This window comes from Epinephelus moara, chromosome 21 (assembly GCF_006386435.1).
Source record: "Epinephelus moara isolate mb chromosome 21, YSFRI_EMoa_1.0, whole genome shotgun sequence".
Taxonomy (NCBI): Eukaryota; Metazoa; Chordata; class Actinopteri; order Perciformes; family Serranidae; genus Epinephelus; species Epinephelus moara.
In genome coordinates, this window is record NC_065526.1 from 14,384,268 (window position 1) to 14,397,641 (window position 13,374).

The 13,374-nt window shown below is 41.8% G+C and overlaps 1 protein-coding gene across 5 annotated transcripts in view; it reads right to left on the bottom strand.

Moving 5' to 3' along the window:
- Positions 1-13,374, bottom strand: part of pde4ca (phosphodiesterase 4C, cAMP-specific a) — a 66,663-nt gene that overhangs the window by 9,905 nt on the left and 43,384 nt on the right. For 4 of the 5 annotated variants that reach the window (XM_050032651.1, XM_050032646.1, XM_050032650.1 and 1 more), the window contains 6 exons: positions 5,870-6,061; positions 4,990-5,034; positions 3,656-3,692; positions 2,859-2,932; positions 2,697-2,749; positions 1,341-1,453 (listed from right to left, as the gene is read on the bottom strand). In XM_050032651.1, coding sequence (XP_049888608.1) covers positions 1,341-1,453; positions 2,697-2,749; positions 2,859-2,932; positions 3,656-3,692; positions 4,990-5,034; positions 5,870-6,061 — 514 coding nt within the window. The remainder of the gene's footprint in view (positions 1-1,340; positions 1,454-2,696; positions 2,750-2,858; positions 2,933-3,655; positions 3,693-4,989; positions 5,035-5,869; positions 6,062-13,374) is intronic. The other variant, XM_050032647.1, reaches the window with a different exon arrangement.

Sequence of the window (13,374 nt, forward strand, 5' to 3'; positions counted from 1 at the left end):
TTCATGGAATAAGCCCCTCTTCAGTATGCTGATGGACGGGAGATTCTCTTCATATTTTCATGATGGACTCTGTGTATTAGTGAGCTTTCAGACTTGTTTAAGGATCAGTGAAGGCGAACGGCACTTCAGTGCATCACACACAATCCACAGGCTTAGTGTTGTACATGGAGACCACTCTAAATTGGGCTGCAGAAGATTACCAGTCATCATTGAAAAATTGGTGGAAATTATTAATGTGTCTTACGTACTGCTTTTATTATTCATTCTAATAAAGAATGCTGACGTATTTCATGCTGAAAGGGAAACACCAATTTCCTTTAATTAATCTGACTGCTGATTTTTGGCCATAAAAGGAATTACCCCATTATTTTATATTTGTGAAGAAAACGTTTTTCACACGTCTCCACAGTGAACAGAGAATCCAAAAACTGAGAAAATTATTTTTTTCTTTTTAAATTGTGCAATAAAGTGATAACAGAACAAGAAATGACTGGTACAAGGATGTATAAACAGCCAAAAGAGACTGTATAACATAAGAACAAGTACAACAGTACTTCCCATTTTGGTAAATAAGAACAATTAATAACACTTACCCACACGAAAAACACAACCGGGCAACTGCATGCATTTGAACTCTGCTAGTGCATTTCATTGAATACAGTTCAAATGCACATTTACCCAGGCATGCTTCTCGTTTGTGCGTGAGACTGTCTATGCGTAAGTGTTTTAAATAGCAAGGTTTTAGCAAAATGCATGTGTTTGGGGAGTACTGGGCATACGACTAGATAAATTAGAGTTGGATTACACTGTAAAAATACGCCCCCCTTTAACTTTAATTCATCAAGAATTTTCTTAGTTTTTTGATTCTCTTGATATACAAATTGTCATTTGGTGGTTGAAGTCTTCTTTAAAGGTCTCCTCTGAAATGGAGAACACCAGTTGTGGAAAGAACAACTTGATAATTTTTAGATATTCAAACAAAGACGGGCAAAAATTTGGCTAAACTAACTATTTCAATGTGATGAACATAAAAACACTGGAAGTGTATTCTTTAAAATGCACTAGATTTGACCTTGATGAGTTCAGGGTCATCTACTGTACCGTGTTCATGGAGTCAGACTACCTTAAAAATGGCAACAAGATGGACGTGACTAATAAACTCCTTCAGGGGGATGAATCACAGCACAGATGTGAGAAAGTGCACTGCAACCTTGCTCTATAAAATGTTACCCTGAACAATGTGGCAGTGTGTATCTACCTTTTATCCTGTGACAGGTGTGTATGTTCAGTGTGTCACTTTGAGGCTGTTGGTTATGTGTTAGTGTATTATGTTTAAGTACCTTGTTGGAAGCCATCTCGCTGACAGAGTGTCGAGTTTTCAGCGTCTCTAGTTGTTCCAGACACCAGTCCAGCTCATCTAGAGTCTCTATGGCCAGCTGCTGGTGAGGCTCCTCTGCACCAGACAAACACAGCAAGGCATTATGGGAAGGATACTACTCTTGGAGAGCATTCACATACTGTTCAAATTTCAGAAAGAACTGTATAAACCTTGGAACACTTCTATTAGACCACATCTTTAGTTACTAGTTACTTTACATATTAAGATTTCACATCCAAAAGATAAAATGACCTTATGGTGGCAGAGTCATAGATTAAACTAATAATACATATTTTATCTATAGGGATAGTTTGGATCTTTTGAAATTAGTTTGTATGAGGTACTTATCCATGATCAGTGTTTTATCTACAGTCGATGGTGGTCGGCACGCCCCCAGTTTGGAGAAGCAGGCAGGAGTAGCTATGCAATGTACTGCTGTGTACAGGGGCTGCAGCAAAATGTATTTTGCCCACCTAAAAAAATCAATATCAGTTTAAGTGTACAACATATCTGGAATATTTTCACTGCTTTACCTTGACGTCAGACTATATCCATTCATATATGCTGTCACGCCACCAAACTCCTTTGACAAAAAGTAATTTTACCTTTCAGAACACAAGAGTTGCTGGCCTACTGCTGTGTAGATCAGTTAATTAGTTTGTGTTGTTCTCTGACTTTGGTAAATCCGAACTAATCCTAACAAACAAACCAACTGAGGCAGAAGTAGATCAGCAACTCTTGTGATCTGTGAGGTAAAATTACTGTCTTTGTGAAAGGAGTCTGGTGGCGTTGAAGATAGAATAGATAACAGCTTCAGTTCCCTGTCAGAAAAGGCTGTCTGACGGCAAGGTAAAGCTGTGAAAATATTCTAAATATAGTGTACACTTAAACTGATGTTGTTTTTTAGGTGGGAAAAATGTTTTGCTGCTACCCCCATCCACAGCAGTAATTGCGTAGCTTCTGTGTGAGCACTCCTGCCTGCTTCTTCATCATGGGGGTGTGCTAACTGACATCTGTTGTAGGCAACACACTGATTAAAAAATGCCAAATTATCCTTTGCATAACATTTTCAACACACAATTTTAACGTTTTTTCCAATGCAAGAACTTAAAGGAGTATTCTTACATTGTGGTATTGAGATTTTTTCTTCAGTAAATAATCTTAATACTCCCCCTCATCACCACAGGATTTCATGTATTTGTAAATAATATCTATTTACTGATTCATAACTTTGACGTGTTATCAGTGAACCAGATTTCACAGCTTACAAAATAAATTGCAATAATGTCTTTGTCATCTCTCTGTCTTTCTGACCAACCTGCGAGACTGGTCTTGCACATGGATGGTGGGTTGCTGCCTGAGGATCGCGTCCTGTAGACAGAGACCATCCAAAGTCAGCAATTAAAGTCATACATCTTTTCTCAGGTGTGATGGTAAGATCTCTAAAAGGTTCATCATCATACATTTTCTAAAAACCTACTTGCTGGCTGTGCGATCTTGCTGGCCGGTTATCACGGCAAAGTTACTTCGGACTGTCCTCAGGCTGGCAAGGACCTATAAGATAAGAATGAGAGACTGAATGTACAAGATCATCATGTGACATATTTGTGATATAATGACACCACAGACATCACCTCATTCAAAGCCTTAAACACTTGCACATGCCTTCACTTAATTCATCTTGAAGCAGATTTAGATGCTGTTTAATGTGACTCTCTGACAAGCCTTTGAAACCAGATACAGTGGCTTTCATCCTCCAAGCCGAAGTGCTACGCAGAGGCATTCCCCTTTCTGATGTTTTGATGGCATCACTGACGCCCCTCTATGTCATGTCTGTCACTCCATCTGCAGCCAAACACTGACTCAGCACGCAGAGGAAGCCCACAGAGTATCCGGTGTCCGGGCCCGACCCATGTAGCAGCCCTTATCAGCCAGCATGCGACTTTAAACAGCATGATCCAGCAGTATTGGATTCACTGCTTCTTTCGCGGTGTAAAGTGAGCACAAGTGTGACGCACATCCCACGCAAGAGCCAGGCAACGCCGGCGGGATGCCTGATCCTGTCGCAGGGCCAACATAATGCTGAGGGGCTGTTCCGATGAGCCAGTGAAGCCCAGTCTCGTACCATCTGGACTGTATTATAGGTTTTGTAAAGACCTGCTGTCTTTTGCTTACAAGTGGACGTGATTTCTTTTTATTGGGCCATCTGGCAAATTTACAAACAGCACAAAAAGGAAGAATCCAAAGTGTTGGATGGAGAGGTTTCAGAGGACTCACCTGTGCAAATGGTGTGACGATCATGTCTTCTGTATGTCTGCAATACAGAACAGGACACACAGGAGGAAAAGGCATGAAACACTGTTGAGAGGACCAATTAATAAGCTCCTAAATTCTATTGATTCATTTATGATAGATAAAAAGGTTTAGCAACTGTGTTAAAGGGACAGTTCACCCCATATCTGAAGCATATTTTTCCTCTTACCTGTAGTGCTATATATCAATCAATATTGTTTAGGTGTGAGTTGCAGAGTGTTGAAGATGTCGCCTGTACAGATGTCTGCATTCTCTTCAACATAATGGAACAAGATGGCACTCAGCTTGTGGTGCTCAAAGTGCCAAAACAGGCTTCCGTCTGCATGGTGACACAGTTGGCGGATGTAGTTTGGTAGAAAGAAAATAGTTCCTACATGAAACTGCTCACAACAAGGTCTGTGGATTATCTTGAGTAACCGGGTCATGATTTCTAGAAAGAGACATTGCTGTTGAGTTTTTCAAATGTACTTTTTGGCGCTTTGAGCACCACAAGCTGAGTGCCATCTAGTTCCATCATATTGAAGAGAAGGCAGACATCTTTACAGTCGATATCTACGACACTAAATGGATAGACATCTAGTCATCACCCATTCACACACTGGTGGCCGAGGCTACCGTACAGGCTGCCAACTGCTACTCAGTAACCATTCACTCTCACCCACACACCAATGGGGCCACAGCCACCCGGACTATCTAGACCGATAAATAGCACTACAGGTAAGAGGAAAGAAATGTTCTTTTGATTTTGGGTGAACTGTCCCTTTAAGATGATATTAATAGAAACCAATCTGCACCTGGTATCACTTCTAGTTTATCCAAAAATGAGGCTGTCTGTGCAACCAGGCAGTCAGAGAATTAGTTACCACATTTACTTACTCAGATATCCTCATTCATCTTCCCCTTTGTCATCATTCTGATAAAATGTAGCTACATCAAAAAACACAGACTTCATGCACTGCGTATAATAAGGTTGGTGAGGAAACAGACTGGGATAGGTGGAAGGGTGGGTGATACAAGTACGAACTGGTAAATACTCACAAGTAAATAAAAAAACACAGACTTGGTTTTCTCTGATTAAGCGTCACATGCAAAAACAAACAAAGGAGAACTGGGTGTTTTAGGGGAGAGGGGGGTCTAACGGGGGGTCACAGGTGAAGTGTTTGATATTTAGTCACGTTTGTCAGGAGGGAGGTGGGAAAAGGCTATGAAGCCGTCTAGAGGGAATGCAGGAGAGGGCTTTGAAGGGGACAGAGTCAGTGTTTTTAATCTTGTTTTTGTTTTATCGTGTTTCTTCTCACCGAGATGACAACCAGTTGACTTCCCAGTGCTTCAAGCTTTCTTCCCTTCAAAAACAGACAGGCAAGAGTCGATGAGGAGAGCTGCGACTGCTTACTTTACAGACTTAAAGGTGTTTAGACATTATGAACTGTGTGGGGGGACTGTTTAAGGGACATTATGGAAACACAAACAGCCAAAAAAAAAAAAGATACAGCAGACGAGAAATCTGCCCATTTCCTCAATCCCAGTGAAGCAGACTGTAAGCATTTATGATGGAAAAACAGCTGGTTGGACTAATGCTGAGCTGTAGGTCTGTGCAGATTTTAGACGCGCGCCTTGCACAGCATGTTTTAATACGGCCTTTGAGCTAGTTAAACTGAAAGACCGGGATAAGAAAGCATCAAAAATTCACATAAGGTTGACCCCTCTCAGTCTGTGAGGGAGTTTTGTGCAGACTAGCCTTCAACGTCATGACAGAGAAGGCACGGCACTTAAACAGTTTGTCCCTTTGGTTTTAGAGCGCTCTCGGGGAATCCAAAGACAAAAAGACTAGTTTCAAATTTGCAAATTAAGTTTAGACCGCAACTGTTTGCTGCAGCTTGTCAAGGAGCCAACCCTTCAACCATCCTCCTATGTGGAAACCTCTCAGCACAAGTAAGACATTCAAGCAGAGAAAAATATTTACAGACATGTCTGTTATATAGACTATAAACATGTATGTTATCTAACATTGGTATTAGGGCCAAAGACTTTGTACTAAGATGATGTAAATGAAGGTTGTTATGATCCTGAATGAATAAAGTAACACATTTTGATTACAAGCCGCCCTCCTGAACACACATCAAATATAAAACATTGTATATCGCGTAGCAGAGCGTCTCCCAACTGTAACGAACTTACAGGTCGCTGGCAGTGGAGGAGTTTCTGGAGGGACCTTTGGGTGAAAGGTCAAAGTCAGAGTCGGAGCGGTAGAGGAAGGATTCCCGCCGCTGGCTGTGAGGAAAGTTGGCCTGTAAGACCAGACCAGAGCCAGGGCTGGCCTGGGGGTCCAGGGGGCTGCGGCCCACTGACAATCCATTTTCCACATCAAAACTACATCAACAAGAATAAGAGAGACAGGAAGGGAACACATTAAGGTCAGATGACTCGAAACACATTTTAGGGATAAAAACACAAACATGCAGATTTACCCCAAAGCATGGAAAGGAAATGAAAGGAACAGTCATGCATCCACCCTTGACACCCACTTCTCGGTAAAGGGGTTGCCATTTGAAAACGAATGAATAGTCCCATTAAAATACTGCAGATCAGAATGTCTGGAGAGCATGCGTGCATCAAGAGTGTGGCTGTGTACTGGCAAGAATCTGGGATAAGATACATATCATGATATATTGCCATACTGTAAGCAAGGCGATATACTGAGATCTAACTTTAGGAAAAGTGTCATTGAACACACCACAAAAACTTAACTTTTTATGCAGTCAGAACAGTGGGATCTGCATTTATATTTGTCACAGTCCCTGTAACACACTAGCAACATGTTGTCACGTTGAAGTGGAAGAGTTTTATTGCTGAAGATAGATTACAGCGCTGAAGGATCTCTCAGTGGGGGGTTTAAACACAACATAATATGAAACACTGCCACAAATCTTTGCATGTAAACTATTAATTAAAAGATGATAATGTACTCAAGTGTATCGATATTTTCTCACACCCCTTATCAGGATGCACATCCTGCATGAATCTGTATTTGGATGTATCAGCATTAGTGTCAGTGAGTGCAGCAGGTAATATGGATATGGAGCTTAGCGAAAGTTCATTCAGGAAGAGTCATTCACAAATCTCTTTACCTCACTCTCCGGCTTCTACTCTATCAGCTGACTATGGGCGTCACTCTTAATTAATCCAACCAGCTTTTGCCACGATCTCCCTGACTCAATTATATCATTGGGGTCACATTTTAAAACCAATCCCCTCTCTGCTGCTGGCAGTTTTCGTTTCAGTATGAACAGATACAACCTTCCTCCACCCCATTCACCAGTCTTCATCACATCCAGTGCCCAGTCCTGCTCTGCATACCATCATCCTCATCCTCAGCCAACTCTCCTCACCTCCACCAGTGTCTAGACTCCATCTGGGGAATACTCCTAAACGAAGCATGGCATCTCTACCCCCTAAATATACCCATTATCCTGCACTATGTAATTAATCATTGTTCACTGAAGACTCTCCTGATTGAAATGATGAATAAAATGTTACGCTTGTGGTCACAGACTGTCTGGTTCCCATATGAACTCTCTTAATAAGGCAGACAAAAACAATCCCAGTTGAGAGAGACTGGTACTGCTCGTGCAACTGAGAATGCTCCAGTAACAATGAAAGGGAGAAAAGGAATATACAGTACAATACTCCAAATCTAAAAATAGCACAATCCTTCAACACCGGGTAACAACATTCAGCCGTTTTTATCCCTTCAACAAGACAGGAAATAGTGTCATTTAGAAGGAAGCGCGACCATTATGAACCAGTCAAGACCAAAATAAGGGCTAAAAATGACAAATTTAAGAGGGTGGCACAAAGGATAAGACAGTGTGAAATGTGTGGGAGTGCAGTTATCACACTGAAATGTGTCACAAAATGGGCTAAAATCCGCTCTGCGTTTAAAATGGTCTGCGATAAGAAGGAGCAGAATTAGACAGGAGCCACAATAAGGGGGTGTTGAGAGCCGCTGACAGAACGGCTTCTAATTCTGATTTCTGCTTCTCAATGATCCTCCGGTCATAGCCAGGCCAACCATTTTAACCGACCCACTCACACCAAGTTAATGAGATACAAAGATGACAGCAAAAATCTGCAATGACAGAAAAACAGAAAACATCCCAGATGCCACCTTTCCCAGCCAGCATGTCTGTACGTACTTGAAATAAAAAGAACAACATGACGTGCACTTCATTAAAGGTGTGAAGACAGTGTGGCATGCAGGTGAGGCACAAGTGTGTGTATGTGTGCATGCAGAGGACATCTACATGCGGAGAACGACTGTGTGTGAACAGCATCAGAGTATCGACGCGGGGTCATGTGAGTGTGAGTCTAAAAATAGCCCCGCGTTCAGGTGAGCAGGGGTTCCTCCTGATCAAACACGATCCGACTACGAAGAAAAAACACCAAATAAAGGCACAGCGAGGCCTCTCTTCACAGTCTGGGCACGTTTCGGCCTTGATCCACATCTCTATTTTCCCACAGCCCCTCTGCTGACATGCAAACCCACAGAGACTCTGTCAACCTGCAGCTCCGTTTGGCAACGCGTATCCTTTTCTAAACAGTCTGAGGAACTCCAGAGGAGAAATCCACGCTTTGGCAAAACAACCATTAGCAGAACGTGAAGGATTTTGGAGACTGAGGCACACATTCAATCTTTTTCAAATAAATACAGCAGTGGAAGCGATATTCGAAAATAAAAATAAAATCTGAAATCCAAGGTAAACAAAAAAAAACTAGCGTTATGGCTGCGGGAGTGTTGGCTTGAGATGTCTGTTGATGATAAGTGTGGGAAATAATGAAACATAACACTGAAACATCATCACAGTCTCGAGAACATCACAGATTCCTGGACAGAGTACTGAATAACACCACTCTGAATATTCTCTTTAGCTGTGTAAGGTCCATACATTACAAGCTACCTATGATTTAATTTGATAAACACCATGCAACAGAATAAATGTTTATGTGCATGTAATATGTGTTTATCAAGTACCATTTGCACCATATTATGCCTATCATACACTTCAAGACTTTGAAAGGACTTTGAAAAGATTTAAATCTTATATTAAGTTATGACAATTATACAATAAGTATGTTTTCTTTAGTGTATAATCAGCTGAAAATAAGAATCATTATGTTTTTGTTACCTTAAAATGAGCCGTTTATATCTACACAGGGAGCGGGTCCTCGTTGATGGAGCTCACCATGTTGCACAGGTATGTTTCTACAGTAGCCCAGAATGGACGAACCAAACAGGACCATGTGCATTTTCATGTATTTGCAATGGTCACTGTTGTTAGCAGCCCCTCGAAGATGAGAGCATCAGAAAAACATCTATGTTTTTACTGGTTTAAATCACAGGGTCCGGGGCGTTGGTGGCTTAGTGGTAGAGCAGGCGCCCCATGTACAAGGCTGTTGCCGCAGCGGCCCAGGTTCGACTCCAGCCTGTGGCCCTTTGCTGCATGTCAATCCCTCTCTCTCTCCCCCTTTCACACTTGTCTGTCCTATCAATTAAAGGCCAAAATGCCCCAAAAATATCTTGGAGAAAAGAAAAAAAATCACAGGGTCCATTTGTTTCAGGGAGGAAGAGACCTCTACAGATAATTCAGCTCTTGGTAAAAACCGCCTAGACAAAGATCACTGAAAGAATTTACCTGTGAGAAGTTTCTGGTGGTTGCAATCTGCAATCCTCACTGCTACATGCCCCAAATCTTACACACTGGGCCTTAAAGGGATTGCCAGAATTACTACAATTCATCCGGAGGGGAAGGTGAATGTGTGTGCAAAATTTCATGGCAATCCATCCAATAGTTGTCGAGATATTTGACTCAAAACCACAAATGTCAACATGATGGAGGCACTAAATGAAAACTCAGGGGAGCACCAAAGTCCATAGGATTCATCATCTGAGGATTATGCCAGTCCATCCAATAGTTGTTCAGATATTTTAGTTACAGTACAGCTTTGATAGCATTAATACTGAAATTCTACGTTATAATATCTACTAGTAGGTATGCACCAACTGCAGAATGCGAACATCCCATTCATTCCTCTTTCCACTCTTTCCTCCCGTGCCCCTCCCCACCCTGCTACCCTGCTAGGATGCTGCATGAGGACAAAACGTTGGTGTGTTACTGGCTATTACGTAACACCGAACAGAAGCCCCCATCCCTCCATTCATGTGACAGATTCAGACCCACTGACTGCACTATACATAGCCAAGGAGAGCAGTCAGAGGGAGGGAGGGAAGACAGCGGGGTGAGGGGTAAAATAGGGCAAAGAGAGTGGGGAGAGTAAATACAATTTCAAAGAGCAAGAGAGTACAGCCTGTTCCGACGCATGCACATGAGTGCTTTTTGGTTAACTGTGCACTGTGTGACTGGGCCAGTGTGGCTCGGGCTGGTGGGGTGCACGCCTGCAAATGTGTATTTGAGTGTCTGTGTGTCACAGATGTGAGGATTAAACATTCAATTAGGAATTTCACATTTGTACGTGATGCCTTTAATGTGCTACAGCTGTGCAACGTGCCACCTTACACACCTAACATGTCTAGTTTTGATCTGTGGGAACACATTATCCCTGCACAGTTACTACGAGTACACATGGAGCTCGGAGCTACACCCACTCCTCACTCTTCATCCTGCTGTCTACATCTATCTTGTTCCATCCTGCCTAATGATGCTGCACCCCTGGCTGCCCCTGCGTGCTCCGACCATAAACTTGTGATTTCTATATTTGTTTCCGCATGACACTTCTGCCTCCGTGCAGCTAAATTTAGCCTCCCCATGCATGGGGAATAGACCAAGAGAGGCAGCGACGCAGCTAAAAATAGACTTTCAGGTAGAGTACAGAGCCCTCCCCTCGCCTCTCTTTCCCCTCAGCATCGCAGAGCAGCGCATTTTCTCCCTCCATTCATGAATATTTATGGAGAAGTTTCTATTTGAAGCCGATGCCGAGCTAAAATTAGATCACAGATCAGAATATCGCCCACGTCTTTCCCTCGCTGCTATTTCACTTCCAGTTTTCCCATCTCTCTCAGGGGAGTGAGTGTAGTCGTGACTCTAACTTGTGACTGGACTTTTTACCTTCTACTTTCACACACACAGACACAATAACAATACAGCTTTGCACACACGATTCCTCACAGTACATTCACAAAGATCTCCCTCAGGTTAATATGAATAAAGGAAAATAGTCACAGCAGCATGAACATCCAGAGTAGTTGTTGCCTAGGTAACAGCAAAGGGGGAATCCAAACTAGACTCCAACAATGATTTTAAAACACATACTATCTACAGTATAAAAGTACTGATCTAGTCAGGTTTTGCAGGGCTGTGTCAGAGAGGTGTTGGTTCAATTTCAAGGCCATTGTGTTATTGTTTTTTCCACAGATGGAGATCATATTTTGCTATTCTATTATTGATTATAATTATTGCCTTTATACTGAAACCTGACAAAAAACCCGCACATTTATATTTTTAATGCAGAGAATGTCGACTGAATTGTATTTGCTCTGAATAGTAACCCCAAAACATGCCCATTGTACACAGTATCTATACATACTCTTTACAATATGTCCTCTAAATATGTCAGCTGAGGCATTTTGTGTTTTCAGGGGGTCAAAGGTTAGCATTCAGGCTAAGCATGCACATCGTGCAGACAGGAAGCTCCCACAGAGGCACTGTGGCTGTTTGGATGGCTGGTCTTCATACACAACTCTATTGTCTTTGTGTCTTTCACATGCCAGCCAGTCACACCCACCCACCCACCTCTTCTCTCTCCCTTTCTCAGCCACAAGTGGTAAACATAAAAACAACAGAAGGGATCTTTTTTTAAGATCCTGTTGAGTAGGAGGGTGTTGTTAAATAATATATCAGATAAACTTGTTGGTGAGTGATGGCTGATGTGTATAGTAAGTGCCATCTGAGGAACTGAAATAAATCTAAGAGGTCCCTCTGAGGACAGGGTCCCTCTACTGGGCTTTGGTGAGATTGCAAGAGCTGGCCATCCTGAATATTCCACCGTGGAAATACACCACAGAGCTGAAACAGTCAATTCACTGATTAGTTGATTTAACCATGAAATTAATCAACTACAATTCTGATAACAAATTATCTGTTTAAGTAGTTCCTCCTTCACCCAAAAATACTCCAGCCTAGAATAATGTGAGGATTTCTTTGTCTTATATGATAACAGATATTCTCAAGAAAAATACATGCAAAAATAATGTAACTGTGGTTCACCGCTATGAATTTCACCAGAAAAAAAACCCTCTGAATTTACATGTGCAAAAATAAAACTTGAATGTCTAATTTTGTTTGTAGTGACAATATGATCATATAGATATAAGTTACACTGACAGTCAATAAATGATCCCTCTAATGGTCTACAAAGCTCTCCATAGTCTCACCCCTACATATGTCTCAGAGCTCCTCACCCCTACAGCACCTCCAGACCCCTCAGATCCACCCACTGTGGCGAGTTTTTTTATGTAGAGGCTCCTCAGCTCTGGTAAAGCCTCCCGGAGGCGATGAGAAAGACTGTGTCTGTTGATGTTCTTAAGATGCATCTTTGGTTTAAATTGTTTTTAACTTGTTTCTACTCTAATCTTGCTTTATTCATCTCTACACTTATGTCTCTATGCTTGTGTGTGTATACATACATTTCTGTTTTTGTGAAGCACGTTGGTGCCAGCACAGAAATATGTGAAATGGAGACAACCTTAAAATGTGCACAAAATGTGTTACGAGTACATGATGGCAACAGGAAAACAATGATAATGCAAAGTCTATTACCAACTGTTGCAGTTTCAAACATGTCCTTAACATGATCAACGTTGTGAAATGGTTGCAGTTTGTTTAGGTTTAGGTAAAGACAAACACTTGGTTAGGTTTAAAGAACAAAAAATTGTTACGTTTCGGTTAAAACTACTACTACATACAGGACGGAAGTGACAAAAACTTGTGCACTTTGCGTAGTTATGCAAGTAACATTAAGTCTTGAAAGTCAAGCACCTACACTGACTTTTGTTTTCACACAGGACACAAACAGTGCCTTTCTATCCACCCTCTCTTGCTCTAATTTCTTAAGTTGTGTGTTCACTACAACAAGAGATCCTCACTGACTTTGCATTGGCATTGTTTTCATGTTGCCAGCAAGAACACATTTCGTGACCACCACCACCACATCATGTAATGAGTTTGTGTCCATTCAACCCATTCTGCCAACTTGTCCAAGGCTGATGCTTGGTCAGTGACCCTTGGCGTCAGATACCAATGCACCCAGGCACCCTTTAGCAGCAGTAGAAGACACATTGGGCAGCAGCATGTTTTGACACATGGAGCAACAAACTCTGGACTTTCATCCGGGAGTCTGCTGTTCCTTTCTTGTATGGCACCTAAAGTCAATCGAGTAATTTAAATGTAATGTAGTGTGCTAGTATGTGTAGCATGCTACGCTAGTGAGGTGATGTGACATTACATTAGAGCTCTCAACAGACCGAAAAAGCTTTTCGGGACCCCTCAGGCTCAGATTGAGACTGAGAACTCTACATTGAATTACGTTACAATATTTTTTTCTAGACCTAACTATGTGCTTTTGTTGCCGAAACCTAAGAGGGTAAACTGAAATTTTTTTTCTCTATA